Below are 27693 nucleotides of genomic sequence, written 5' to 3'. Positions count from 1 at the left end.
TCAACGGCTGGGTACTTGTACTAGAGCTCAGCCCTCTCCTGCCGCTGCCGTCTACCTCCTCAAGTCGCCTTGTCGTTGTTGGGCGGCCTCAGGCAGCCGGCAGCGGGCACCAAGCACAGGCACCATGCACAGGCACCATGGGTGGTTGTATGTCAGGCACCACGTACGCATGTGCATTGGATTGCGTTTCGGGCCTTTGAACCGGTCAATCAAGTAAGAAACGGCCGAGCCTCACATTCGACTGCCAACCTTGGACCACTGCACTGCTGCACCGCCTGATTGAGCGTTGCGCACAGAAGGCGATACGATACGTCACTTATCGTGGGTTATCAAAACCGGCCAGCCGCCCCCACCACACCAACGCTTGTCACACCTGCAGCCCCTCCTCCAAAAATCACCTCACCTCACCTCGTCTCACGCGCCGCAAACATGGGAAAACCGCCGAACCTCTACGCCTTCAAAAGCGCCGACGAGCTCGCCCCAAGCTTGCGCACGTACATCCTTGACGCGCAAAACACCGCCATCGAGCGCCACAATGTTTTTCGCGTCGCCGTGTCAGGAGGCTCTCTGCCGAAAACTCTGGCGCAGGCGCTTCTGAAGGAGACAAACGGCGACGGGAAGCCTCAGTTCGACAAGTGGGAGATCTTCTACGCCGACGAGCGCGCCGTGCCCCTCGACCACGAAGACAGCAATCACAGGCTTGTGAAGCAGGAGCTCCTGGACAACATCCCGGCCGAGCTGGGCACGCCCAAGGTCTATCCCATCGACACAAAGTACCTTGACGACGTTCAGGAGCTGGCCGACCAGTACGAGAAGACGCTTGTCAGCGTCTTTGCTGCCCGAGACAGCGTCAAGCTGCCTCTCTTCGATCTGCTTCTGCTTGGCTGCGGCCCGGACGGCCACACCTGCAGCCTGTTCCCTGGCTCTGATCTTCTGCGCGAGGAAGACGCCTGGGTATTGTACATCTCCGATTCACCGAAGCCCCCACCCAAACGTATCACAATCTCTCTTCCTGTCGCACAAGCTGGACTCAAGATCGCCTTTGTAGCGACAGGTGCCGGCAAGAAAGACATCATGAAGCAGATTTTTGATTCCGACGAGGGACAATCGCTGCCGTGCGGCCTGGTCAACCACAAGGGCGAAGGGCGAGTCAGTTGGTTCGTTGACTACCCCGCCATTGAGGGCGTAGGCTTCCCTGCTCGCCGTGGTAGCCTCTAGAGTGCAAACTACATCAACAGTGCACATGAGCCCGCTGGATTTTCTAGAGTTGAGATTGGAAACTCGTTCACTCTGCATGCTGTGAGCCCAAGATTAGGTACTTTCAGAGCTTTCGTTTGTGCTTTCGCGATGAGGATCCACTGCAGCGTGGGGGGTCACATTTCGAAGTAAGCATTGGGCCACTCGCTCACAGGGTAGACACGAATAGATCATGAAACCTTGCACCAGAGTACTCCCCGTTTCTTGACTGCTGCAAATCAGATCGATTTGCCTAGGCCGCAGACATCACGTGCCTCAAGATGACTAAACTCAGTAGCAACTATCGATAAGCCTTCTATGTTTGATTCAGTGCATTCATTTGTGGAGCTGCACAGGAGCAGCCACTACACCCGCATTGGGCATTGATCTATACCGTTCCCAGTCACCCCTAGCTCGTTCTGGAACACAATGCCTGAAGACCTCAGCGACACTGTCAATTATGTTCCACCCTCTTCATACCGTACCAGTGCCAAGTCAAAGCGCCGTAGCCTCCTGCCACAACTCGGAACACCGAGACCCATGGCTCGCCCAGTCGCGCTCTCAGATGCACCTATGGATCGTGCAGACAGCAGCCAATCCAGTATGAGGGCAACTGAGGCGACAAAACCAGCTACCTCGATACCCTTGGCTCGAGGGACCTCGGTTTCTGGCTCAAGGCTGGGACGACCTCGACCACGTTCAGTGTACCAGACAGACTCCGCTCCCCCAGAAAAGAGCACCGTTGTCGAGAAATCAACAACCTCACAATCAATGCGGCCGCCAAGCTTGCTGAGCAGGCCTTCTGCGACGCCATCTCTAGGTCTCGGAAGAACACAGTCATTGCGCAGGCCAGCTGCTACAACACAGACTGGTCCGCCAGTAGCTCCCGCGATTCACTCACGCACGCAATCTACCAGCACCATGCCGCTCGCCCGAAGCAATACAACTAGGCCCAGGACCAATGCGGAAAGGCCCAAATCAGCGCATATCTCTTCTATTGTTTTACACCAGGCTGGTAGCACAACGACCGCACCAGACTCTGCGGTGACAAGAGCATCCACGCGTCTTGCAGGTCTCAGTCGTTCAGCGAGTGTGAAGGCAAGACCAGAAGTGTCTAGTAGCGGAGTGCAACCCAGGGCCGCGACAAGACCTGACGAGCCCATCGTCCCTCAAGCGAAGTCCAAAGAACCGATGAAGGAAGAAGCCAAAAGGACAGCCCGGCCAGCATTCAGTACACTGCAGCAGCATTTCACGCCGAGAAAGACGGGCAAAGCCCCAACAGCAACATTCCTTCATCCCGCCCCAGCCGCGACAAGTAACATCCTGCCACCTGAGCTGGTCAGCCTACAAATGGACCTTCTTCAGCTACACCTCCTGCATGAGAACGCCGCGAAGGTAAACAGACACTGGGAGATGAGCGCAAAGCGTGAGCTACGGATGAAATTCGATGAGGTCGCCAGTATGTACCAAGTCATGCTGGAGCACGAGCGCTCTGGTCAAGAGCAGAAGAACCTCGAGGCGCTCCTTGAGTGGACCGGTGACAGATCATCTGCCAGCCTCGTTGAGCACATCCAGATACTCTCAGGTCCGCTTCACGAGCTTCCGTCCTTGGTTCAGACAGGCGGGCGCTTTCAGCGTCTTGTTGCTGCTTTCGAACAGTGGGTGTCCTGGCTGGAGGAAGTCCGGTCAGCACGAGAGAGTCGAACTGAAGCTGGATTGGGGTCGATCGAAGGTCTTGGAGACGCGTGGAAAGCAGAGAACGCATCACTCGTGCGCAAGTTGACTTCTTTCGCACGCGACCTGAATGGCCTGTCTCAACCAGCTGCAGGATCAAGCATTGCGTCTATCGTCTTTTCCTGCAAGACCTTACTTCAAGGGCTCTTGGAGGAGCTTGAAGTTATGCAAACGATTGAAGCGAGTGTGCTGTTAAAGGAGAAGGAGTGGGTGGAAACACGCCTGCAGGGTATTGCAGCGGACATCGGTTCTTTTCTGGTTGACAAAACCCCGGCCTGGCGAACGTGAGCAGCGAGCACATCAAATGGACTTGAATGTGACGAAGCTGTAGTTCGTGTTCAATAGCTTCACACACTTAGTTGGTAGCCGCTCACCAACTCTCACCGCTCGAAGACTGATACTGTGTGAGACCTAAACGATTAAACATGTTGATCACGCTGGACGCAACATCTACTCCTTGCTCAATTTTGCCCTGGTCGTGCCTGACGGTACCGCATTTTCTATCGTTCTCTTCTCTTTACACTCGTTTCATTGCTTATTCCATGGCTTTCAGTGAAAGTCAAATTATTCTTGCGTCACATCTGCTTGTTGCCGCTCCAGTGATCCACCGCACCTGCCTCTTCCACTAGATATCAAGCGCGTTTGCTCTCACCTCATACTCACCACCCACATCGCCTCGATCGTCACTCTGTAAAGTCCCTTCGCACCACTACGCGCACCACCGCCAGAGCTTACCGCATACTACTCTCACGCACCGTCACATGGCGGCCATATCAAAGCTGGAAACGCTGCTGCAGCCTCACAGCATCGAGGCGGTTTGCGCAGCTGACCGCGCCAACAGCAAGAGCTACATTCTCATAGACGTCGGCCGCGACTCCAAAGGTCGTGCAGTCCCATCTCTTGATCGTCTTACGCGGAAAGTCGAGAAGTGCCTCGTCACCGAAAAGAAACGTGTTTTTGTAACCACAAAGTTGTACATTGTTGGCGAGTGGAACACTGCAGAGCCGAGCGAAGAGCAAGATGAGGTGGCGTTGCCCACTATCTAATGAGATCTAGTGATCCTATGCTAACACACGCTGCAGAGGAAAAAGACCCTTGCGTGCGCGAAGGAGTGGAATGATGGCGTCGACGCAATCCGCAAATTGATAGCTGCTATGGGAAAGTTGAAAGAGCTTGTGTGAGTAAAGATCGAAACGTCGCAAACTAGGCAAAAAACCGACTCACACCCCATAGCTGGACATGTGGCTTACCATTCATGGCCTCCGTCTTCAACGAACTCCCCACGAATCTAACCAAGCTGGTGCTGGACCTGGGAAACCCTGTCCGCGTCTTTGACGACAGTAAAGTTTTGACGAAACTGCACATCAGAGCCGATGATCTGAAGCCGCTACTGAAGCAAACAAGGCTGCTAGAGCTTCGCTTGTTGCGTCTACGAGACTCGGTGCAGTTCGTTGCATGGAAGACAGTCTTCCTCAGCCAGATTCCAGGCGGCATGCGGATTCTGGAGCTCCAGATGGATGTTGCGCCCATTATCCGCAGCGAGCATTGGCGCAAGGCTACAGACGTACGTGGCTTGACCGTAGCGAAGCCTGGGCTGCTCGAGAAGCCGAACAAGTGAGTCAGGCACTCTTGACAGAGATAATATGAAGCTGACCCATATGCAGGGGGGATGGCGGCAGGGGTAGCCTTCACTGGAAGTTCGGCTACGGCGAGTATCTTGACGGTGATTGTATCCGCAAGGCAAGGATTCAGTCCGGCATAGAAGAAGCAGTTCCTCTTCCACTGGAGTAAGTTGATCACCCCTATCATTACGTAGAAGATTGGCTGACAACAGCGTGGCAGGTGTCTCAAGCTTGACGGCTTCGTCATCGACCACCTCCCGTTCGAGCACGAGCTCGCGGACATCATTCTACTCACCTGTGGAGAGAAATGTATCGACGCTGGCATGCGAGCTCCCAAGACCCAGGCCGAGCCACACAATGCCTGGAGTAAGAGGGTCAACAACGTCGCCTGTCGCTGTCTCATACAATGGCCGAACTGGACCGGCATCTTCGATACTGAGGGTGATCAGCGCGACATGCACGGCGATGTCGTAACTCAGGACGCAGGTCTATCCACACCTTATGCAAAGTACCCTCCATCAGCCTCACAACTGCCACTCACCGAGAAGACATTGAACATGAAGGACATGGGTGATACACTCAACAACGTAGCTAAGGCTGACTACTTCAACATGCCTCCAACTCTTCGACCTCTTTCAGGACCTGACACGCCTCTCGGTGCTGTATCCAACCTCTCTGAACGTGGCTCCGAAGTGCCGACTCCGACTACCACCGATATTCTTACAGTCGATGGCTCGCTCTCTTCCGGATCACCTTCTGCGACTAGCTCTTACCTATTCCAAGCAAACGGTGGCAACGAATCCACTCCGGAGATATCGCCAACCTCAGCACACTGCAACAGCAGTTTCGAGAGCGCTGGCTCAGCTCGCGGTCACAAGGTGAGGAGGTCTTTAGCTTACAACGATTGGGTCTTTGGCCCCTCTTGAATGTGCTTTACACGACCACCGCCATCGGGCTGACACATGGAGTGAGGAGGCATGGGTGTATGAAGCCAGCCGAGCCTGTCTCGCACTTCTGTATATATATATCCCTCTCTCTTTCATTGTCTACAGGGAACAGACCATAACGCACTCGTTAGCGAGTATGATTAAAGTGAAGTTCGGGTGGCGATTAAGCTTGCCCGGGGTATCATGTCATTCGTGCACATTGGGGTGCGCAATCGTTGCCGAGTCAGTCTCACAGACTAGACGCGGGATTTGTACGCTTCTGTATCGCGGGGTATACCAATGGCGTCCAGTATAGCGTCAAGCTTGCCTTTTTGCGATCGCAATACATCCCATTCGTCTTGATGCTTGACCATCATCGTGCCTCCCAGCGTAGTACCGTTTAGAGCAGCAAAGCCAATTTCGCTGCCGTCAGGACGCTTGAGCATCGTACCTTCCGATCGTCTAGGCAGAAGCACCATGCCTTCTGTGGTCATAGCCAGGTTGTAGCTTATGGGCGAGTCGCCTCCTTCGGTGGAGTGCAGAGCAAACTCGGCTGGATGTTTGGATAGGAAGCGTTCGACAGTGTCTCTTGCTAGGCCATACAGCTCTTTGTAGATATCGAGGAGCTGCTGTCCATTGGGCTCGGCGTCAAACTTGTAGGCGAAGTGCGCGAACGGAATGCTTGTGTTCTGCAGCAAACCCGGAGTCGAGCCTGTCGTTTGCGTCAGCCAACAACGCAACAGCTGCGCAATATTCCAACCTTACCTTCTTTAGCTGCACCCTCTGCATCCGACAAAATCAGATCGATGAGCAAATCCCACCCGTTTGCCGCCTCGCTGTCCCGCATGTGCTCTACGGGCAGGAACTGCAGATGCCGGTGCGGCTGACTCGCTCCACTGTGATCTCCCGAGTTGAAAAACGCAAACAAACGCCTCGGCTTGCTTCTGCTGCCATCTGTCGCACCCTCCTGCCACGCTTTCAAGCAGGCGTATGTCGCCTCCAGATCATCCTGCTCCAGGACGTGCGTCTGCGGCTTGTTTGTCTTGGTAGCGAGGATGAAGTGCTGCGCGATGATGGGGTATTTGTTCAGCACGAGGAGGTGCGAGGGCTGTGTCGTGGGGATGTCGACGATGTGCAGCTCCGGGGTGGGGTTGTCGAAAGGGTCGATGTGTTTCTTGGGTGTGGATGAGGGCGCTTCGAGCTTGGGTAGGGGTTTCTTAGCGAGCGATGGGCAGAAGCGCAGCTGGAACTGTGGAATCGTTAGAGCTGCGTGGAAAATGGAATGTACCTTGGAGGTAACACAGGTACTTGCCGGTATGCCAGTAGATGTGCGGATGATTTCGAGTTCGGTTGGTGAGAACAGCAAGCTTGATGATGCTTTTGCTGCTTTGAATTTGGCTTCCACCAAGCTCGGTAGTGGTTCTGCAAGGCCCAGTATCATCTTCCTAGACATGTGAAGGTGCAATGGGTGTGTGAGAGAGAGAGAGAGAGAGAGAGAGAGTAGCATGACGCAGCCTTCGAAACTCGGGATGTGGGCTGGAAGCATGGGCCACTGTACGTACCTGCAGCCGTCTGAACGTCAGTCTTCCATTCCATTTCATCACCACCATGTAGCATCATCGCGAGCACGTTTCGGTAGATTTTAATAAGATCCGACATTGGTGCCTAGAGACTACATATCGTCTGATGGTTGCGCATATGTGCAGAGAGTCATGCAGAGCTACAGTGGAGCCGCCCACATGCCTTGCAGCAACGCCTATCTATTGTCTTGCAACATGCAAGATGTGGGGTATGCAAAAGGAAGAGCAAGGAATATGCAGACACAATACCGCCGCTACAGGATTTGTGGGTGTACAGGAAACAGACGAACGAGAATTCGAAAAGCAGATAGGACATGCCAGAATGGGCACTACCACCGTCGAAAGGGAGCGAAGAATGCCGCTCCAGGTGTACTCAAAAATAGAAAACCAGAATGCCTTTCAGCTCCGTTTAGTTGGGAGTACCTCGAGAGCTTCAGCGCACACGCTATACAATTCCGCGCTCGTCCGCTGAAGACATCTCCAAGGCGTCGAGGGTTGACCGAGGATTCTCCAGTCCGGTGCGCCCGAAGGCCACGCAAGGATCAGGCCTCACCACGTCCACGAGATGAACGAACTGGAGCAAAGCGTGCGAGTTCGACCCACTTCTTCTTCGCCGTGGCAGCGCCAAACTTGTATGTTCCGCCAGTCGTGGCAATGGTCTCGACAATCTTCATCCACGGGATCTTGTCTGGCTTTTGCTTCGTCTCGAGGGAAGGATGTGTTACGTCAAGCTTATCGAACTCTTCCTGCACGTAACGTTTGAGCAGCGTGATCTGAAGTTTGGTCAGCAAGAGGGCTTTCAACTAAGACTCGGCAACGCTCACATCGACCTCGGTCCACTTCGGAGCCCGAACTCGCATCTTCCTCGGTTTGGTCAGGGAACGATAGCGGCCGCGAAGAGTGGACTCGGCGACCTTGCGGTGAAGCGCCCTGCGAATATCTCGATATGTGTAGCCGTCTTGCTTCATCTGCAGCAGTACCTCGTCGTCTGACGCACGTCGAGCCTTCTCACCTGCGGTACTGGGCGCCATGAATCGAGTCTCAAAATGGCCCTGTGCCGGGACACCACTACTCTTGTTGCTCCACTGAGGCTGTCGTTGGCGCATACTGCGGTCAATGAAAGTCATGGAAGATTTGGGGCCGAGATCGTTCCACGGCGTGGGTAACACCTGGCTTGGAATGTCTTGAATCATTGCAGACGTCTCTACTCCGTAACCAGGAGGGTGCCATGGCGTCTTGTTTGGGCTGGTACTCTGCAAATGCTCACATGAGCAATCTGAGCCGCACGGCGTTGCGCTGTGAGCTGGTTTGGCCGCACTGCCCAGCTGGAACGCTCCAGCAGGTGCCATAGCGAACCCAAGATCATTCTGGATGGCAGCGCTTCCCGGCTGATATGGAAGCATGCTACCTAATTGCGGTGTGGCAGGTACGAAATCGGGTGACGAAGAGACCTTCATTCCAGTGGGGTAGCTTACTGAACCGCGAACTGAAGTAATCTGGTCGCTCTCTGGTCCGGGACTGTATGTATGCTTTGCGTCACTAAATGGGCTGACCGGCGACAGCAGTAGGTCTTCGTTGGAACTGGGCGCTGTGTTGGTACGATGGAGGTTGTTCATGCCGCTCGAGGGCCAGTATAACGAGCTATCAAGGTCCACGCCGGTTCTACCCAGCGCGTTCTGCCTTGCGATCTGACTGTACGACAGGTCGCCGTTCGCAAACATTGGATGGTCCGTTTGTGACATGATGAGCGGGTCGGTATGAAGCTCACTCCACATCATGGAGTTGCTAAAAGCCGGGAGCTGCCCCCACAGCTGGTGCTGCGCGCGCATAGAATTGCCAGACATTGATAGTGGGATGCACTCCTGCGACATGGACCACTGAGCCGGTTGGATCTGCTCTTCCGGTCTGAACGAGCGTTGCTGCTCCACAGTCAGCGCTCGCGAGTTGGATTGCGCTTCAGAACTTACCAAGAGTGGCTGCGCCATTGGTGCCTCTTGCGTCAGGTTCTTGTAGTTGCACAGAGGCGCGGAAGTGCTGGAACTGTATGCGAACCGCGCTCGAGGCTGCGGGGGGGAGGGATACAGAGCACTGGGATCCCAGTACTCTTGTACCGGAGCCATAGCAGCGTGTGCAGCAAACGCACACTGCAGTACAGTTGGGAGCCAGTAATGGTACAACTGATCGAACGTCACGCGTAAATGTCGACAGCGAGGTGACAGTGGGGTGGAGTCGGCGTGAATGCGAGTGGAGTGGGGTGGAGGGACGGGCGCAGGTACGTCAGTCGTTCGAAGCGGGAAGTGGTGCTATTCGTCAAGTGAATCGCACAGCTTCACAGAACGACGGTAGGATTGCGGATGCCCAGTGAGCTCGAAGCGTGACTCCAGCAGCACAAGCACACAGCTCGGTAATCGCAGACAAGCTTTGAGAATGGTGAATGAGAAGGAGGTAGAGAGGTACCGGGACTGGTCTCGGTATCTATACAGCACAAAGGCCAGGACGCACAAGAAGCTGGGCCAATGCATGTCAGTGCGCTAAGTTGGCGTAGTATCTGTGAAGAAGCCTTACCAGCAATGCCACGAAAGCGCGGAACGACCAGGGCTGAGCCCAGTGGAGCAGGCAATGGTCGCTTGAGCAGGTACAAACAAACCAAGGAGAGGACCACGAAGTATTTTGTGGGACGAGTCTTTTAACAACGATGAAGAACACGCGAGCGAATCGACAAGGCGACAAAACAAAGTGCACAAGGGAGCCGAAGCTATCGAAGACGAGATCAGTGAAGATGATATGCGCTCTCCCAGCGAGGATGCTGCCTTGTTTAAATTCACAACTGGCCCTACACCTTCACCAGCGTATCTCTGGACACCCGTAACCCTACTTACGCGGCAAAGATATCAGACGTCTGAGCGCTTCGGAGGTACGTGGTACATTCAGGCCATGCTCAATTCTAGCAAATCTGGTACCGGCACGGGAAGCGTTCTGCACTGAGTATGCCCCGGTCCTTCCCTATTCGGATTGGGTAGCACGATCAACCTGCCGGGAAGCAAGCATAGCCTCTGCCAGCGAACTGCATGGCAGTAACAGCAGCCATAGCCCCAACGTGGGTTGCTTGTGAGAGAGAAGCCAGATGCTCAGCCTTGCGGACAGCGCCGCGCCTGTGGACGTATCAACGCTCACCACCTTGGCTCGAGCTATAGAAGATTGCTATTCTGGTGCTAGCTGAGCTGTCATTGCTGGCCACTTGTTTGACTGACGTGCAGAAGCGAACGGAACGCACCTTGGCGCCTTGGCACGTCTCCTCTACACCAGTTGCGAACGAGAAAGAGTTGAGCAATTGTGGCTTGCGGCTCACATTGCCGCTCTGCATCCAGGACGGGATGATCCGTGGCCAGCATGCGTTGTAGATCCTCGTGTGACCTGCATGAACGCCCTCACAATCGAACCTCTCCGTCGTTACTACATCACTCCCCACTTCTCGCCCGGAGCGCTTCCAACCAGGCTCTTGCCAGTACCACCAGACCTCTCTCGTGCTGCTTCTCTATGGGATTGGATGGGACGCATTCGCTTGTTGCTACTGAACTAGGCTTCTTAACGGCTACACACCTAGTGCATCTTCAGTGTCGACACTAACCAATCACTCACACTTCCATGTGCGACGCAGACTACCGACCACTGCTATCCGTCGTTGCAGCGGCTCGTGGCAGTTCTGCGACCATCTGCGACCATCTGCGACCATCTGCGGCCATCTGCGGCCATCTGCGGCCATCTGCGGCCAGGGCGAGGCCTGGTGGTACAAAGTGTGAGATACAGCCCTGACCCGGTCAGCTCATCCATTCCGCGGCTGGTGGCAACAGTCTGACAGGAGATGACAGCTCGCGCACCCTTTCATGCAGCAATGGCATGGGGAAGCCGACATCCGCCCGGCATCATCATGTCTCACACACTGTGTATGGTGCCTGTCATCGTTGGTAACACGGAACGGCTACTATGCAGCATGCAGCATGTAGCGTGCAGTATGCGCAAGTTGTGCGAGTACACTGCTACAAACATAGTGGAGACGTACCGACCCTCTCCATCCCATCCCGCCGTGGAGCTACCAGGGACAGTGAACAAGAACATGGCTGAATCATAAGCACGGTAAGTTGGGAGTAATGAGGTTTTCCAATGTACGTGGTAAGGAGATTGCACTTGCAGCTTCCAGCAAGCCTGATCGCCCACCCCAGTCACCAACCCCAGTCACCAACCCCAGTCACCCACAAAGCAGCTCGCCTGTAGCAATCTGAAGTACATACCCCCTCTCGTTTTCAGATCTTCGCTTTTGGCACCCCCTGTGGCTCAAGCTCGACATCCTTCCAGGGTAACCCCAGATACTCCCACATGTAATGGAATCTACGATTGCATTATTAGCGCTTGTCCCACACTAGTATAAGGACAATCGTTCGACTAATTCCATGCGAACTTGGTTCGCATCATCTCAAACGCTTCCCCGTCCGCGAGCTTCCACGCTATACCTGGTACAGATCGACCCGCAGTGAAGAAGGAGAGAGATTGGTCAGTGGCCTACCTGTCACTTCCAAAGAAGGGCTCCTCCACTCCTCTCGCATTACGCACCCAGAACCATGGACATCCAAAAGCGCCCCGGTCGAGAGCTGTTTTCGTATTGTCGTTCAGTCGCTGCTTGAATGGCGCACTGTTTGCCGATGCCAATATCGTCTTTACTTCCTCGGAGCTGAAGCGCGATTCGAGTGTCTCGGCAAGCGTATCAGGTACGCTGACGTCTTTGCCGTTCTTCCACATTGCCTCGAAAATGTCAAGGAAGGCGGAGATGAAAGCGTGGGGGTGTTGCTCCTTGACGAAGCATAATGCTCGCTGCGGCAACAGTGACAAAATGGGGAAGAAGTCTGGCGTCTTCACGTCTTCCGCGCCGAAGTACCGCTTTGCTCGCGAGCTGTCGTGGCCGCTGTAGGCTGCCTTGGCGGGAAGTGTCCATGGGGGCTTGTTGCCTGTCCACGTAAGCAGGGTAGAGGCTGGCACACCCCAGTCGCGATCATACTAGGGTGGCGGGAGGGGAGGTCATACCCGAGCCGACGTTGATACCACCAAGAAATACTGGAACGATGCTTTTTCCTCGTGAGTGATGAGGTCTTGAGAGGCACGATGATGAGGACGTGGTGGTTCGGTGGGTTTCAGGTGGCAGTATCCGTTGCCAGCCGTGACGCAAACAATTCCTGTGTAAAGCGGTACTTACTCGATTTCTACATTGTGTGTTGCTAGAATTCGTCTGTTCTTTTCAAGGTAAAGTAGCGCGAAGTACGAGTATGGCGATACTATCAGAGTCAGCTCAAACTCCAGGTTCGAAGTGGTACACATTCGTAGCTCTCCAACATACCGCAATCTAGATAGCACGTTATTTGACCGGACATTTTCGAAATACCATGTTCAGGACTTGACGGTTTCTTTATTGATTACTTTGTCGGTCTTGTGTTCAGGGTAGTCTCCACGCTGCACGGGTGTCGATCAATCTGTACCTCATCGTCATGAGCCGAGGTCCAACATTGCTTTAGCAAGCTCACAGCTTGGCGGCTGATGCCACATCAGTAATCATCGACCACACTTCCACATGCAGTACGTGCAGGCCAAGCAGCCTATACGCAGTGAGCTTTGCTAGGAGTAGCTACAATGCGATCCTCTACATCCGCGTCTGGAGGTTGAGCTTATTCGTACCTGCTCTCTGAATATCCAGGAACACAAGCCAACATGCAGGTCCCTCCAGGCATGTCCCAGCAGGACTACTCATTCCTCCTCATGCTCCTCGAGCAGAAGAACAAGCATCTGTTACGCGTCGCGCGCAAGGAGCTCGAACGGTCTGGCACAACACCGTCAGGTGCAGAGCTACAGGCTCTGGTTACCGCCAAAAGAAGGGCGGAGTCGCAGAAGCGGGTCGCTCTCATCATCGGCGCATCACGAGGCATAGGTCGACAGATCGCTATTGATCTTGCACGGGAAGGCTATGCAGGTATACTCATCCAATCTCGTAGACTGTCAGAATAGTAGGCCTGGCTAACCCACATACCCAGTTGTCGTAGCAGCAAAGAGCACATCGAATGCCTCCACCACCACTCCCTTCCCGCCCGACCCCAACTCCCCCGCCTCGACCATCTCGACCGTCGAGCGCGAGATCCTCGAAGCCGGCGGCACCGCCACCGCAATACCAGTCGACACGCGTGATATACCGTCCATCAACCGCCTCGTAACCTTGACCACTGCTCTCTACGGCCAGCTGGACGTGCTGGTGTACAACAGCGGGGCAATCTGGTGGTCCAGCGTAGCTAACACGCCTTTCAAGCGGTTCCAGCTGATGCAGCAAGTCAACGTCGAAGGGCTGTACGGCGCCGTGCAAGCCGCGCTGCCGCAATTCGAGAAGCAAGGCTGGAAAGGCCGCATCGTCGTCGTGAGCCCGCCCATCTACTCGCGCTTCTTCAGAGGCAAAACCGCCTACGCCATGGGCAAAGTCGCCATGTCCGTCTTGACCAAAGGGCTGGCTATGGATTTTGAACGCGAGGGGAAGCCGCACATGGCGATTACGGGTATTTGGCCCGCTGTGGCGATTCAAAGTGCTGCCACGCAGAGCGTTGAGAGTGAGAGCTTGAAAGACCTCAGGAAACCGACTATCTTTTCCGATGCTATACTCGAAATGCTAAGAAGTGAGCCTGCTCGTGTGAACGGCGCTTTGGAACTCGACGAAGACTTCCTACGAAGCAGGGGGTACACGGACGAGGATTTCGACAAGTACAGCTTGGTTCCTGGCGCGAAGCCTCGTAGGATCATGCCCAAGGAATTACCGGATTTGACGGTGGCAGAACAGGACGACGAGGGAAAGAGGGTAGATAGCACCAAGTTGAGGGCGGGGAAGCTTTGAGAATGCTCAGCGCACGAAGAAAAAGAAAAGAAAAAAAAGTCTGATTGAAAGGAATACTATTCGTGGCCTTTGATTGCCCATCTGTCCATTCCCGAAACACGTTGCAGCTGTGAAGTGAGACATATATCTAAACCCAACCCAACCTCCAAAGCCCACACAAACGCACCAATGCCGTTCTTGGGTATACATTGAAACTAGAATTGAAGCTGAAATTGGAATCGAGTCAGTGGTGAGAAGGAGGGTGGCGATGTAGCGTGTGGACGGTATACGCGTTTGAATGCAGGGCGGCGGATATGGAGAATCGCGGACGGGTGATGCGGAGTGCACGTGTGATGTCCGCTTTTCTGCGAGTCTGCGCGGTGGTGTGGTGGCTGTGGATGGAGACAGGAGACGGGTTGTTTGGGAATTGTCCTGGGTTGGGGGATTCGTTGGGTTAGTGGAGGGTTTCTCGGTATAGCGTAGCATGTCACGGCATGCATGTGTACGAGATTTGAAGCGGTCTGTCAGAATCATCGTGTCGTTTCCCGTTCATACTGTTCGAATGTGGTACGATAACGGTGACGAAAATAGTCGATTCAAACAAGAGAAACTAGCCGACTAAGTAACTGGCGCCGACTGATCCTCGCCGCAGCTCAAATCAATTCAACCTCAGCGCGGGAGGCCACACGCACAAACCTCCACAATCCGCGCCTCCGGTCGCAGGACTGCAGTCGTCCCTGGGATCATCTACACAAACCTGCCCCGTGCCATCGCACTTGAATCCGGCAAATCCGCCGCACAGCTTCTCCTTGACGCAGATACCGGTTCCGTCGCACTCGAGGCCGCACCCGGATTTGTAGGGGTCGTTGATGCACGTGTAGCCGGTGGGGCAGAGGTTTGTGTTTGCGCGGCCGCCGCCGCAGATCTGGACTTTGCGGTCTGAGGTTGGTGTTGGTGTTGGGATGGGTTTTGTGGGTTTTGTGGGTCTCGAGCATGACTGCGTTGGTTAGTCAGGGGGCTTGTTCTTAGTTGATGGGAAGAGGGAAATATGGGTAGGGATGTAGACGGAAGTATAGGAAGGTAGTTGCTCTGCACTGCGCAAGAGACGGTGAAGGAGGGGAAATGTGCTCACCCCAAAGGCCGGCTTCGCACCGCCACACTTCTTCCAGCAGGCGTGTTTGTTGGCGTTGTCGCAGACGCAGCTTGCGGGGAAGGCCTGGATGCACTTGCGGGATTCGCATCGGCACTTTTTGGTCGGGGAGGCCGCTCCAGATGCGAGGGGGGCACGAACCTCGGAAACAATTGCAGGGAGGTTTACAGGAGTGGGCACTGGGGACTCTTTCGGGGTAGTTTGTGGCTCGGGTGCTGCAGCTCGCTTTACTGGGCCATCGAATGGGCTGCTGCCAAGGGGTGGGCAGGTATTGAGGCCTGGGGAGGGGCCACCACATTTCTGCCAGCATGTCTTCGCGATGCCGTACGCGCAGTGGCAGGAATCAGGGTAGCTTTGAATGCACATCATCTCTTCGCATACGCAGCCTGGAATGCGAGGAGTATCAGAGAGCTGTGGGCCTTGCGGTAAAACTGGCGTCGGTAGAGCTGGCGTGGGTAGAGCTGGCGTTGGTATGCCCAGAATCGGTAAACTTGGGGTCGGTAGAGTGCTGACTGGAGTTGTGGTTTTTCTAGGGCATAGCTGTGGTTTGATTAGTATCTCCAATCAACGTACATGATCGAAGCATACCCTCAGCCTTGTCATATTGTATTTCGGGCATCGTATTTTGCATTTCAGTTCAGCTATGTTGATACACCTGCATCCTTCCTACCAGTGGTGTCAGTTCAAGTACCTATTGGGTGGTGCTGAAGGAAACTTACATAGGTAAGACTATCGGGACACCTGACCTGGGGACACTGACAAGCATCTTCTACAAGTGACTGTGCAATCGCGAGGGAACCTAGCAGAGGTAGGGCAAGGTAGAGGAGCTTCATGGCTCAATTGCGTATGAAACCTGAAACGTGCAAGATGTGAAGGGAAACCGTGGTTGATAACAGGAACTATGTTGCAACTTCGATCTCACACAGCCTACGGTCATATCACAGTTGCGAGGAGATCCTTTTATGCAAAGGCAAGCCTAAGCCAAGCGTTGCCTTGACATCAGTCAAGCACTCCACACATCTGTGTCTGTGTCGCCAAGGGACTCCATCGTAGCCAAACCTGATTCTGCAGATCAAAAGGTGGTTTACCAAGCCAATTGATATTCTACAACAGAGCGCACCAACGTTCGGTCTTCCGCAAACGGCAAAACATGGAGCCTGCATTCCACAGCTTATGAGACCTCTACTGGCAGATGACTTGTTCGTGGTACAGCCAGTAACGAGAAATGCATAAGCTGAGCTGTCAAGGGAGTTGATGTCGCCTGGTAAGCTAAGAATAGCCGAAGATAAGCTTTCCCAAGGTACACGCCTCCTTGTGGGGTGCACCACGCTCAAATGTCGTCCGGTACTAAAACCCAATCCACGTTTGTTGGAAAGGCATTGGGTGGGTGAATTCACCAATTGCCGGAGAGAGCGGGCCGATTGAAACCGGGAAGGATTCACTGGTGTTGAGTCGACTGTTCCTTGCAGCGATTCAAGAGAGTAGTTGTCAGTCGCACGATCAAGGGAGGATGCGCTGCAATCTGATCATATGCCCAACCGACCGTGCTGACCCACGTTGTAGAGGAAGGAATGAGATCACTAGCGCAACCCAACATCCACACTTTTAGTGATTTCCAAATGCGGCTGCAAGCTTTGCAGTACAAAGAAATAGCAGAGGATTTGAAGATTGGGACGCCAGTTACGTTCAGGATAAAAATTGAGCTGACTCGGAAAATGATGTGCCGGTATGCCCAGCCCATGCCGGTCAACAGATGCAACGCCGTGTATTCCTAGCCCGGGGTATGTACCATTCCAATGCAATCAAAAGTGTCGTTCAAGCGTAAGCGATGTGATGTCGATCATCGATCCCTGTCAACATCTTCTGGTGGAGGGCGTCGCTGAAGGCCAGTGCTGCTCCTGACCGCATCAAAGCCTCGCCAGATGACTGTCGAGACAGTAGAGCTGAGGTCGCGTACCGAGGTACTCACCTCGGTCGCTCTGCTTCCAGGTATTTCTCTCGCATTTGGCTGGCGCTCTCCACTGGACCAGTTTGCTTCAACGTCGTCATCGGACTCTATGTGATAGCTACTGGGTGCTGACGAAGAGATGGCCAAGGGTTGCGAGGCGGAGGGGGAGTCGTTGCGAGTCTCGGCAGCTTGGATCTGCAGCGCATCCACCACGTGTCCATCGTCAGCTAGCCAAGGTGTTGGTGACGAGGGGCTCGTGTGATCCAAGTAGGCTTGCGATAGCGATCGTACCACATCTCCTTTGCAGATGGGGCACGTTCGTCTACGTGTCACGAGCCACGGTGTACTACAACTTGTCAGTGCTAACATACAGCAGGTAGGGCACGTAACTCACATGCAATCCACATGAAACTCATGGCCACATGGAAGGCTCATGACCTGACTGACGCCATCCACATACTCTTCAAGACAGACAACACATTCTTTCTGCCGGCCGCCATACCGGCGTCTCCATTCGGCTAGACCCGATTCTCGCTTCTCTTCTTCTCGGTCACGGGCTGTGTGTTGAGCAGAGGAAGATGTAGCCGGTGCCTCCGGCTCGTCTCGCGATATTGGACGAGCGGTTGATGATGTTGGCTGAGTAGAAGGCCGCTGCAGAAGAGGGGTGGTGGGGGTTGCTGCTTCAGATGTAGCGGACGGTGACGAGGGCGAGTCACTTATAGTTTGGTAGGTTCGGACGGGAAGGCGTTCAACAACGGACTTGGGAGCCCTCCAACGTCGGCGTCTTATGCGAGACCGGAGGAGCAGAAGAGCGTAGACGACAGAAAGTGTTACGAGAGGACTGACGACGAGTACGAGTAGCGTGTCGAAGAAAGGACTGGACGACACGTTAGTGGGTGTAAGTGTCACCCATAGACCTTCGTGTGGTCGCGCATCGCCCGAAAGAGTATCGAGTTCTTGACTATTAGCGCTGGAGATGGAGGCAAAACTCCTTCGATTGGATGCAGGCCAGCCGCGCCAATGCGCTCTCGATTCGCTACTTGGCACTGTGTACTTGGTCTCGACTTTGTGACCACTGCTGCTCACCAAAGAAGCAGTTAGGGTGGGAGTGGACGTCAGCAGCGCAGGAAGAGTCGTTGTATGCAGATTGCGGAACTTGGGGTCGCGCCAATCATCCTCACCGATCTTGAAGTTGTCTGTCGGTTGCTCTTGTCCGCTGCCAAGGCCAATGGCAGACAAAAGCGAATGCAGCCAGGCCTTGCCAGTAGTGTATCCTTTGGTAGATCCGAGAGGGCCGTCCTGTCTGCTGGTAGAAGGGGTGAAGGATGACGGCGACACGAGGTCAGTCGCGGTGGGCTTGTTCTCCTGCGGGCTCGCTTCGCTGTCAGACGGTGCGACGTTGGATGACAAGATCCTTCCAGACGGCAGGAGAGACGACAGCAGGTGCGCAGTTGTGTGCGAGGTGAAGAGCGATGGGATGGTGACGTTGGATGTGTCGCCTCTCGCATACATGCGTATCAGAGCGCCACCGCGCACGTCGTCGCCTACAATGACAGCTACGCCTCCGCGACGCTGTGCCCACTCCACCTTGGCCAGGAAGCCGCAGCCTCCTCGCTTGAGCAGTACCACTTTGCCGGCGATCTCCGCGCTCTCTTGGAGTGATTGTATGTCGGCATGCTCGGAGGGGTGTCGCGTGCTCTGGTCGAATGTTGGGTGCAGGTGGTCGTCGGTGCCGTCGTCTTTGGGGGGCGCGTCTGCCTGGTCTTCTGAGGCGGACGCCCTTGGCTGGTCTTTCTTCTCGGCCAGAGGCCCAGTCCTTCTGGTCCTGGCAATAGCAGCCGGCTTCCGAGCACGTGCGAGTGCGTCGCTACCACTGTCCCATCCAGGTACGTCGCTGCAGCCCAGCTCACCTCTGCTCAGGGCGTCGTCGCCAAAGCCACTGCCAATCCACAGCGGGCCGCTCAGGCCGTCGCTGGGCAGCAGTGGCCCAAACGCAGCAGGGCGGGCGAGGAAAAAGGTCGAGTTATCGTCGGTCAGGCTGATGATGGCGGACGGAGGGAAGAGTGAGCCGGGCGAGGTGAAGGAGAAGAGGGCGTTGACGCTGGACTGCTTTGGGACGTGTGAGGCGCCCTCGAGCTTCTGGTCCTGCTGCGCGCCCAGGGTCAGGTAGAGGAGCAGGGTGACGGCAAGCAGGCTCGTCGTTAAAGAGAGCAGGAGCCGCAGTGGGCGGGACATGTTGGCGACGGGGCGACGGGGCGACGGGGCGACGGGGCGATGAGTGGCAGAGGGTGGGAGAGGAAGGCAGCGAAGAGCCGCAAGGTGTGCTGGGCTCTGTCGTCGGTCACGGCATCCGGTGTTGTGTGCAGGGGCGCGCTGTGAGTGGTCTCGGCGGCTCGTGATGGCGGTCGATGACGACGATGAGACGAGGCGAGAGGCTTCGCGGGCGCGGGCGCGAGCGCGGGGAAGGCACGGCACGGATGCGTCGGTAGAGAGGGGATGGGGTGACAACAGACAACACAGCAACGCGCCAGCAACTGCAGACAACAAGCACGCGTATAAGTTCCCAGGTACAAAAAAATGCGACTACCGCTACCCGGTACCGCTACCGCTATGCAAGGACGTGCGTGCAAAGCAGAACCAACGGCCAAGCCAGCCAGCCAGCCAGCAACCGTCGGTTGCGCACGCCGCAATCGCTCGTGATGGCTCCCGCCTTGACGTGGTCACCAGCGCCAAGCAGCATTTGCCACTTGCCCAATCGAGCTGGCTTGCTTACGTCATAATACCCCTCGCTCCTCTCAACACCAGCTTCGAACGCTCCCAATGCGGACATGGACGTGAGAGGGGCCACGGCAGCCTCATCCCATCAGATCCCACTTGGAGCATGGCTGAGCGTTTTGCCCTTCTTGCTCATCTCATACAGTAGCTGAACACAGCTCGCGCTCCCGTGCAATGTCATTGACGTCTGAGCACCAGCTCAACTTCAGAGACATCGTACGAGTCTGTGCCCATGCTGTAGAAACCGAGTGCGCGAGCTTCGCCGTCTCGACCAGATACGCAGGCCTCGAGAGTACGCTCGTACACTTTGTGAGATGCTCACCACGGCTTGCGCCTCTGAACCTGAAGACTGCAAATCTTGTGATAAGGCCTGCTTCGAACAACGGTGCGCCAGAAGCATGACAAGGTGCACGGCAGGACCTGGTCTTTCCTCGCTCGCCTGCACTTGCCAGCCGTTGCAGCCTCCAGCTTAGATTTCGAAGGCATGGCTCACCGTATCGCGACTCCCAACTGAGCCAGCAGTGCATGCGCTGATCTCGTCGATGGCGTGGGCTCTTCTTCCCTACTCGCACCCTCGTCTCCTACTCATACCCTGACTCGTCTCCCAAATCTCCCGCCATCACTCTTTTCAGTATCCTGGTATCTCACTGCCCTTGTCCTAGTCTTACTCCACCTCGATCATCGCCTACGCCTACACCCCCACCTCCACCTCCACCTCCACCTCCACCTCCACCTTCAGCCTGTCGTGCTTCGCCTGTCTCACCTTGCGAGCGGCGACGGTTCCATACGCTTTCGGCGACGCTTCCACACACCTATTAGTATCCGCCCAGAGAACCGCAGTGATCAACTTCATACGCCCTGCCTACTGACCGGCGAATCCTTCTACGGCCTTGCCAGGGATGAAGCCAACCTACACTCAAGATCCTCACCGTCCTGGTGAGAAGCGGCTACCAGGACTTGGATGGCTTCCAAACAGAACACGCATGTTGCTCATCGCCTTCCTGGGTGAGCTCGTTGGCACGTTCCTTTTCCTTTTCTTCGCCTTTGCAGCCACGCAGACTGCCAACAACCTCCTTGGCAACCGGGGCATGGACATCCAAACGCTGATGTATATCTCGCTGGCATTTGGATTCTCTCTGGCAGTCAATGTCTGGGTCTTCTTCCGTATCAGTGGTGGTCTCTTCAACCCTGCTGTAAGTCATGGCTCATGGCTAAACCCGATCTACACTTACTGCACTTCGCCGTTTCAATGGCTAACTCTTCTGCAAAGGTCACCGTTGCCATGGCTCTCATCGGGGCCGTGCCGTGGCTCAAAGCCGCCCTGCTCATTGTTGCGCAGATGTGTGGTGCCATGGCCGCCGCTGGTCTCGTTGCAGCAACCTTCCCAGGTCCACTATCTGTTCGCACGCGCCTTAGTGCTGGCACGTCGAAAACCCGTGGCGTATTCATCGAGATGTTCTTGACCGCCATGCTCGTCTTCTGTATCTTCATGCTGGCAGCCGAGAAGCACAGGTCTACTTTCATGGCTCCTATTGGTATCGGTCTAGCTTTGTTCATCGCCGAACTAGCAGGCAAGTAGCCTGATTCCACCACCGTGTCTGCAAGATACTGACAATGGCAGGTGTGTTATACACTGGTGGGTCTCTCAACCCAGCACGTTCGTTCGGTCCCGATGTTGCTACCAGAACGTTTGACGGCTACCATTGGATCTACTGGGTGGGACCACTCCTCGGCTCTCTTCTCGCCGTCTTGCTTTACCGTCTTCTCAAGATGCTCGAGTACGAGACTGCCAACCCCGACGCAGATGGTGATGGTCGTCACATAGATGTGTACGACCATAGAAGCTCTTCCGGTCAGTACGAGGAACCCGTCACAACGAGTACGTCGGGCCGCCACCTCACATACATACCAGCATACTGACCACACAATAGCCCGTGGTGCTGGCGCTACTGACGGCACGACCGACTCCATGGACTTCGCATCTCAAATTCGTGGTGCAAAGCACGGGCCCAAGCACAACGCTGCCTTCACCCACAACCAGACAGACTCTGTTGCCATGGCAGAGCCTATGCCAGCCTTCCACCAGGGCCATGATGGCCATCGCTCTCAGTCCGCTCTCAACTCACCGATTCGCCAGCACCACGAGGCCGTATCTGAATGCAGCTATCACAGTGGTCCCAGCGCAGAGACTGGTTCATCGTAGTCCGACAGCATAGCCTCTTTCCATTCCTCAATTACATCCGCTTCCACATCTTCGTCGAGTACGCAGCGTGGAGGAGACAAATGACATGAAAAGCCGTCACGGAAACGCGGGCCCCTTGACGGCTGCTTGTATCTGCCATGTTGTTGGCTTCCTGGATTCGTTTTGAGAGCTATCTTTTGCCCTGGCTAGAGCGTTTGTCGAGGAGAATTGGTGTATGAAGTGTTGATCCAGTGTCGGCTGTCTAACGTGGCGTGCAAAAGGTTTCCCTGTTCCCTAGGTAATGATACGTTGTTCTTCTTGCATGCAAACAGCCCTACGTCTTCGGAATGCTCACAGATTTCTTATTGCCTACTACAAACGTTTCAGTCTAACCAGGACTTTATTTCTAGACACATCAGGTATACCAACAGAACAGCTATGACCATCAAACATAACTTGGATTTTTACGACGTAATAGACGCAGCAGGCACAGCAGACGCAGCAGGCCCAGCAGAGGCGAGCGAGAGGTTTAATTCTGGATCTGGGTGCGTGGGAGTTTCTCCCGCCGCCTGCAGCATCGACTGCTCTTGGTCTCCTATCTGTAGAATGGCTGGCCCATTGCTCTTCCGCCCATTCTGCTCGCTCTCTTTCTGAGCTCGGGGTTGGCTTCTTTTAGTCTTCTGGCTTTGATCGTCTGTTTTTCTTGCTTCTTCTTCTTCTTCTTCTTCTTCTTCTTCTTCTTCTTCTTCTTCTTCTTCTTCTTCTTCTTCTTCTTCTTCTTCTTCTTCTGCTGCTGCTGCTGGTGTTGCATGACGGCTACCACCTAACATGTGAAGCGGCGTGTTATTGCTTGGAGCTGATTTCAGCTGGGGGGCTGTGAAGTTCAAACTGTCCGGTAGCTTGGAGGCATGTCGGCTCGCTTTCATCCACTTAGTACCCTTGTAAGAGTCTGCCAATCTCGGGCTGGGCATCGGTGGAAGCACAATGTTTTTTGGCGCTAAGACCGGCGAGTTAGCATGTTGATCCGCCGGTCCTAGAGTACTACCAGTACTAGCTGGATTTCCCATCAATGCCTCTGGCTTCGATAGGTTTACTGGAATTCGGTCGCTCCTCGAGGTATCCACCTCTGTTGTCTTTTCCAGGGTTCTTTCCAGCTTGTCTCCATTGTCTTCTGGACGTGTTGAATTTTTTGCTCCTTCTGTAGTCTCATGTTCAGACTCCCTCTCTGCCTTTTCGTTGGCGTTCTGTTCAAATATCCCCTTGAAAGAAGCGGTCTGATCGTCAACGATCGCTATAGAGGTGGTGGTTCCAGTCGGATGATCCTGAGGCCCTACAATCGCAGTTGATTGTTCCGGCAATACTGCGAAGTTACCTTTATCAATCCGCGTTTCCGCTGCCGCAGTCGAGGCTGGTGACAAATCGTCCGTTTCGACGTCGGTATCCATAAATTCCACAGACCATCGTGCCAAGTCTGAATGCTCTGTGTGAGACCTTGAACCCTCTCCGTCGCGGTTTCCCAGCAAATAATACGCTTCTACAAGCTCGCTAGCTATCTCTTCCGGTGCGATACTGGCCTTGTCTACCCCGATCTCGATCATGTGATCTTGCGGCGGCCCAGGGTTTGTTGTCGCGGCCCTGTCAGAGTCGCTGGTACAGTCGCTTGCCGCTTCCAATTCGCCTTGTAAAAGCACCACTCTTGCTTCAAGCCCAGTAATGCGATCTGATAAAGTTTGCTCAATCTTCTCCCTGTCATCCAGGTTTTTATGAGCCTGAGCCTGCGAGGCTTGATGCTTGTGCTTGGGTTTTTCAACTTGTCGACCAAGCTCTGTCCATTCCTTTGGAGGAGATGTTTGCAGAGACGGAAAGCGACCTTGCAGTGGAATCTGCGCACCGGCATGGTTTCTTCCTCCAACCATGGCATGGAGCACACTAGACGGCAGTGCGTCTGAGGAGCATGTAGGCGTACTAGGCGGAGTGTTCCTCGGAGTGGTAGGTGTCTTGGAGGGTGGAAGAGTGCGATTGCAGACAAGATCTTTTGGAATCCCGCCGTCCGTATCTGATGTTGGTGCAGCACAGTTCCTGCTTGTTTTGCTACATTTGCGGACAAACCAGACTGGGAGACAGACCAACATGACAAGAGGGACCAGGAAAGACAAAAGTGTTGCTGTCGGGTTGACCTGCACATAACCGTCGTTGATATACGATTTCGTTGCTTGATTCCATGGTTTACCAGGCGTGTAGGAGATGGAGTTGGGATGGCCCCAGATAGAGGGGACAGGAACATTTGGAGCTGGCGATAGAGGTTCAGACATATCTTCTACAACCACAACGTTATCGAACATCTTCTGTTCGTCTTCGAAGACTTCGATTGCGACTGGTGGCTTTGGATCAGGCTCGTCGATAGTATATTCAGATAAGCGGAACTGTTCGTAGTAGAGTCCAGTCATGATGGCGCCGCCAGTCATCATCAGTAGCGCCCGAGTATGCGGGTGTGCCCAGATTGCAGCCAGATGCGCAGCGTAGTTCGCCGTTGGATCTGCCATGGTGGTTGATGAGTTCTGTGCACGCGAGTTGTAGTGGTTCGATAGGTTGAAGTCCTGGCTATCTGCAGCTGTCAGCTCTGTGAATAACGATAACTTTCTTGAGAAGCACGAGCTTTTTGAGATCCAGCAACGAGATTGACGGGCTCTTGACTCAACAAAAAAGCCATGTCCTAGCTTCAAATACCAAATCAACTTTCTTTGTTGCTTTATCACTGTCAAAGGGAAGAGAGAACGGGAAATATCAAAATAGAAGTTTGAGCATTAAGATCCCTGACAAACGCTTTTCTCGAGGAGTCTTACAACATCATTGTTCACCGAACGACCACCTCCACGGCTACTTCGTTGCTCCAAGATGCTTTTGAGTCGCTTTCCTTCCAAGCTCGTGTCGTGTCTATTTCGAGGACGTTTTCACATTTGTCGCTGATCTTAACGCAGTGTCTCGCGATCGGTCGTCCGAAGATCAAAGCCATAACGTCGTCATCTAGGTTGCGCTCTCTGAGGTCGGAGATGTAGAGGCCTGCAAGGCTGTTAGTCTTATACGCCACACCAGTCTAATCTTATCAATCACTTACCGTATGTGCCCAGCACTTTCAGGGACGTCCAAACGCGCAATCGACCTGAAGATCGGTCGACATAGCTGTCTGTGTTCACGATAGCAGCAGCCCCAGTCATCTTGCCCAAGACACCCAGGTTGGCTACCTGCACTTCTTCCGGGCCCTCTGCATCATGGCTGCGCTTCAGCTTGAAAGACTGTAGTGGGAAGGCGGACAGTATCTCCCATCCTCGAGTGGGTAGCTCCAGGTGTACAAACGCGTCGTTTGTTTCGCTGGTGGTGGGTTTGGTGACCTGACCGCTGGTGTGACTCCTGATAACGTACGCACCTTTTTCAGCGCCAGGAAATGAGTCCAGCCCAATCAATTCGGAAAGCGGTCGCTGTGTGCAGTTGAATACGCCCAAGATGCTGACTCCACTGTGAGCCATTCCAACGTAAGTTGCGACCTTAAGTAGCACGGGGGCATCATATGAGTTGTACGCTGAGGTACTTTTGCCAACTGTGTGAGGGCGAAGAATGACTGTATCGTTGCGAGGAGTGTTCCCTGACATCTGACCTATCAAGTTGATGTCGTGTTGGCCGGGTACGTCGGTGATGTAGATCGGTCCACCTGACACACAACGTCCGGCGGCGTGGAATGAGGCGTAGTCATGCGAGGTCTGAAACATGTCCCAATCAGGGAGAATGTTCAGATATTGATTGAGAATAGCGTTGTGAGCGTTGCAGAAGATGTGCCAGGGGTGAGACGCGGGAACCTCGGGGAAGAAGTCGTCCGAATTGCGTAGTAGTATACGCGGTTTGTTGGAGGGAAGTTGCGAATGGAATATCATCTGGGGCGTTTGTGACATGCACGAAATAGCCCTAGCAGAGAAATAACGGAGCTGGGCGATGTTCCAAGCATCCTGGTAGGATTTTATCAGGCTTCGGCGATCGGGAGCATCGTCCAGCTCATCGAGAAAGAACTGGGCGTCCGTCTTGACCGAGTCGATACCAGCAGAGCTGAGGAATTGGTAGAAGTCCTTGTAGAAGCGGTTGACATCTTCTTCAGCAATGACGGTAAACTTGCCTCCTGACACACCATCTTTTTTCTGGACCACAGTGGTTTTGTACTCTTTCGCAAGCTTACCTTCTGGTGCAATGCCACCCCAATAACCGAAGATAGCGTGCCATACGGCAATGTGTTTTATGTTCTTGTACTTGCTGCGAATGTCGCCGACCGTCGCTTTCAGACCGCGTGGGAACCCATTCTTGGAGGCTTCAAATTCGATCCATGCGTTCTTGAATTGGTCACCACCTTCGTGGTTCTAATTTACGTCAGGGCTCAATGTCTTTGAAGAGCAAAAGGTCACCTACTAATGACTGCCAGTTATCGTCAATAATCAGGTTGCTGATATTGATCTCATTCTTGGCCAGTGATTCTAGCGCATCAAAAAGTTTCTGTTCGGTGAGATGCTGACCAACACCATTCCAGGTGCAATAGGACAGCCCATCATCTGAGAGTTTACGCATCAGCCGGTTCCAAACAAGACTGGTTTCGAGCGTACGAATACTTACACCAATTCTCTAACCACTCAGGCTTGAAATCGTCTGTAAGAGCCTTGAACTCAGCTTCAGCCTCTTCGGATCCCATACCATACTTCATAACTAGCTTTCGTGCGTGGTACATCACTGCTGCTATGGCATGATTCAGGTCTTTCCCCACTGCAGCGACCAACCGGGAGATGCCATCTTCCTCACTGTCGTTACGGGAGTGAATCACAATTCGTCCTTCACCATCATGACCCAGCGTTGTCAGTACATCATCCACACCGCTCACCGCCAGGACGACTAAATGTGAGCCATCTTCACGTTCGAATGTTGCAAGGACAGCTTCCTTGTCAGGTTGAAAGCGGTCTTTGCCCTGTCTTGGAGCCAGCCAAGGACTCCATAGACGTACCAGTGCAAACCATCGAGTCAGATCAAGTGGCCTGCCGAGATTGTTGTTTGAATAACCCGAGGTTGCTCCAGAGGCGCCATTGACAGGGCTGGTGATTGACCATAGTAGTGTTTCTGGAGACTCGCTCTGTTCTCTCCCAATCTGCAGATATGGGGGCAGTCCGTCAATATAGTTTGTCAAGTCCTCGCTCAACGCATCTTCCGACTGGTAGATAAGGCGTCCGTCCGAGGTGGAGAACTGCTCGTTAGCCCACTTCCAGGGCTCGTCCTTGCCCGATCTGAACGTAACGGTATACGATAGCGAACCGCCATGCTTCGGACATCCAGGCAGATCAATGGAAAAGAACTGTCGGCGAATATTTGCATGGCTAGACTTGATGACCGTGAGAGATGGTTCTGGTGCTGGCTTAAGGCTCAGACTGGCCCACTCCTCTCGGCCATCGAAATTATGCCACAACGCAACCTCCCAGATCTTTCCTGACCCAGCTGAGCTCTCTATCAGGACCGTGAACCTGACCGATTGCTTGTGGGCGGGAACTGTCGTGGTCTGTCCTAGAGGAGGATGGCAAGTGAGCGCAGCATACATGTTAGCGGTGTCGGTGGGTGGGGCAACG

At 54.2% G+C, this 27693-nt stretch overlaps 13 protein-coding genes across 14 annotated transcripts, besides 9 other annotated features; 6 read left to right on the top strand and 7 right to left on the bottom strand.

Moving 5' to 3' along the window:
• Positions 1 to 89: 89 nt before the first annotated feature.
• Positions 90 to 138: a tandem repeat.
• A 291-nt stretch (positions 139 to 429) lies between these two features.
• EKO05_0004398 (6-phosphogluconolactonase) lies at positions 430 to 1218 on the top strand (the record flags this gene model as incomplete). Its single annotated transcript, XM_038945572.1, has 1 exon — positions 430 to 1218. One exon carries the CDS (start codon positions 430 to 432, stop codon positions 1216 to 1218), a length of 789 nt encoding a protein of 262 aa, XP_038800197.1.
• A 447-nt stretch (positions 1219 to 1665) lies between these two features.
• EKO05_0004397 (uncharacterized protein) lies at positions 1666 to 3258 on the top strand (the record flags this gene model as incomplete). Its single annotated transcript, XM_038945571.1, has 1 exon — positions 1666 to 3258. The coding sequence occupies one exon, from the start codon at positions 1666 to 1668 to the stop codon at positions 3256 to 3258; it is 1593 nt and encodes a 530-aa protein (XP_038800196.1).
• Positions 3259 to 3731: 473 nt separating this feature from the next.
• EKO05_0004396 (uncharacterized protein) lies at positions 3732 to 5518 on the top strand (the record flags this gene model as incomplete). Of its 2 annotated transcripts, XM_059636385.1 has the most annotated exons (3): positions 3732 to 4584; positions 4635 to 4757; positions 4813 to 5518. In XM_059636385.1, 3 exons carry the CDS (start codon positions 4226 to 4228, stop codon positions 5516 to 5518), a joined length of 1188 nt encoding a protein of 395 aa, XP_059492368.1. The 2 variants fall into 2 exon arrangements, with proteins under 2 accessions (XP_059492368.1, XP_059492369.1); XM_059636386.1 differs by having other exon boundaries at positions 3732 to 5518.
• A 257-nt stretch (positions 5519 to 5775) lies between these two features.
• Positions 5776 to 7064, bottom strand: EKO05_0004395 (ATP adenylyltransferase; the record flags this gene model as incomplete). The annotated part of the gene is made up of 3 exons (XM_059636384.1): positions 5776 to 6230; positions 6284 to 6767; positions 6831 to 7064. The coding sequence occupies 3 exons, from the start codon at positions 7062 to 7064 to the stop codon at positions 5776 to 5778; spliced, it is 1173 nt and encodes a 390-aa protein (XP_059492367.1).
• Positions 6993 to 7019: a tandem repeat.
• Positions 7065 to 7640: 576 nt separating the features above from the next.
• Positions 7641 to 9218, bottom strand: EKO05_0004394 (uncharacterized protein; the record flags this gene model as incomplete). The annotated part of the gene is made up of 2 exons (XM_059636383.1): positions 7641 to 7871; positions 7923 to 9218. 2 exons carry the CDS (start codon positions 9216 to 9218, stop codon positions 7641 to 7643), a joined length of 1527 nt encoding a protein of 508 aa, XP_059492366.1.
• Positions 9219 to 10800: 1582 nt separating this feature from the next.
• Positions 10801 to 10870: a tandem repeat.
• A 212-nt stretch (positions 10871 to 11082) lies between these two features.
• Positions 11083 to 11117: a tandem repeat.
• Positions 11118 to 11399: 282 nt separating this feature from the next.
• On the bottom strand, positions 11400 to 12518 carry EKO05_0004393 (uncharacterized protein; the record flags this gene model as incomplete). The annotated part of the gene is made up of 5 exons (XM_059636382.1): positions 11400 to 11484; positions 11660 to 12098; positions 12175 to 12215; positions 12344 to 12422; positions 12485 to 12518. The coding sequence occupies 5 exons, from the start codon at positions 12516 to 12518 to the stop codon at positions 11400 to 11402; spliced, it is 678 nt and encodes a 225-aa protein (XP_059492365.1).
• Positions 12519 to 12852: 334 nt separating this feature from the next.
• Positions 12853 to 14014, top strand: EKO05_0004392 (uncharacterized protein; the record flags this gene model as incomplete). The annotated part of the gene is made up of 2 exons (XM_038939022.1): positions 12853 to 13111; positions 13173 to 14014. The coding sequence occupies 2 exons, from the start codon at positions 12853 to 12855 to the stop codon at positions 14012 to 14014; spliced, it is 1101 nt and encodes a 366-aa protein (XP_038800191.1).
• A 637-nt stretch (positions 14015 to 14651) lies between these two features.
• On the bottom strand, positions 14652 to 15976 carry EKO05_0004391 (uncharacterized protein; the record flags this gene model as incomplete). Its single annotated transcript, XM_038938948.1, has 4 exons — positions 14652 to 14990; positions 15126 to 15683; positions 15732 to 15809; positions 15863 to 15976. The coding sequence occupies 4 exons, from the start codon at positions 15974 to 15976 to the stop codon at positions 14652 to 14654; spliced, it is 1089 nt and encodes a 362-aa protein (XP_038800190.1).
• Positions 14938 to 14974: a tandem repeat.
• Positions 15977 to 16983: 1007 nt separating the features above from the next.
• On the bottom strand, positions 16984 to 19326 carry EKO05_0004390 (uncharacterized protein; the record flags this gene model as incomplete). Its single annotated transcript, XM_038938863.1, has 2 exons — positions 16984 to 17437; positions 17486 to 19326. The coding sequence occupies 2 exons, from the start codon at positions 19324 to 19326 to the stop codon at positions 16984 to 16986; spliced, it is 2295 nt and encodes a 764-aa protein (XP_038800189.1).
• Positions 19327 to 19329: 3 nt separating this feature from the next.
• Positions 19330 to 19366: a tandem repeat.
• Positions 19367 to 19734: 368 nt separating this feature from the next.
• Positions 19735 to 19757: a tandem repeat.
• An 803-nt stretch (positions 19758 to 20560) lies between these two features.
• Positions 20561 to 20601: a tandem repeat.
• A 248-nt stretch (positions 20602 to 20849) lies between these two features.
• Positions 20850 to 21445, top strand: EKO05_0004389 (Aquaporin-1; the record flags this gene model as incomplete). Its single annotated transcript, XM_059636381.1, has 2 exons — positions 20850 to 21059; positions 21137 to 21445. 2 exons carry the CDS (start codon positions 20850 to 20852, stop codon positions 21443 to 21445), a joined length of 519 nt encoding a protein of 172 aa, XP_059492364.1.
• Positions 21446 to 21480: 35 nt separating this feature from the next.
• EKO05_0004388 (Aquaporin-1) lies at positions 21481 to 22069 on the top strand (the record flags this gene model as incomplete). Its single annotated transcript, XM_038938709.2, has 2 exons — positions 21481 to 21745; positions 21798 to 22069. The coding sequence occupies 2 exons, from the start codon at positions 21481 to 21483 to the stop codon at positions 22067 to 22069; spliced, it is 537 nt and encodes a 178-aa protein (XP_038800188.2).
• Positions 22070 to 22512: 443 nt separating this feature from the next.
• On the bottom strand, positions 22513 to 24591 carry EKO05_0004387 (uncharacterized protein; the record flags this gene model as incomplete). Its single annotated transcript, XM_059636380.1, has 1 exon — positions 22513 to 24591. The coding sequence occupies one exon, from the start codon at positions 24589 to 24591 to the stop codon at positions 22513 to 22515; it is 2079 nt and encodes a 692-aa protein (XP_059492363.1).
• Positions 22749 to 22837: a tandem repeat.
• Positions 24592 to 24902: 311 nt separating the features above from the next.
• Positions 24903 to 27665, bottom strand: EKO05_0004386 (uncharacterized protein; the record flags this gene model as incomplete). The annotated part of the gene is made up of 4 exons (XM_038938970.2): positions 24903 to 25108; positions 25164 to 26448; positions 26498 to 26637; positions 26699 to 27665. 4 exons carry the CDS (start codon positions 27663 to 27665, stop codon positions 24903 to 24905), a joined length of 2598 nt encoding a protein of 865 aa, XP_038800187.2.
• Between the last annotated feature and the right edge of the window lie 28 nt (positions 27666 to 27693).

Source organism: Ascochyta rabiei, chromosome 6 (assembly GCF_004011695.2).
Source record: "Ascochyta rabiei chromosome 6, complete sequence".
NCBI classification, from domain to species: Eukaryota; Fungi; Ascomycota; class Dothideomycetes; order Pleosporales; family Didymellaceae; genus Ascochyta; species Ascochyta rabiei.
The sequence above is the reverse complement of the archived record's forward strand: the minus strand, read 5'-3'. Positions and strand labels throughout refer to the sequence as shown.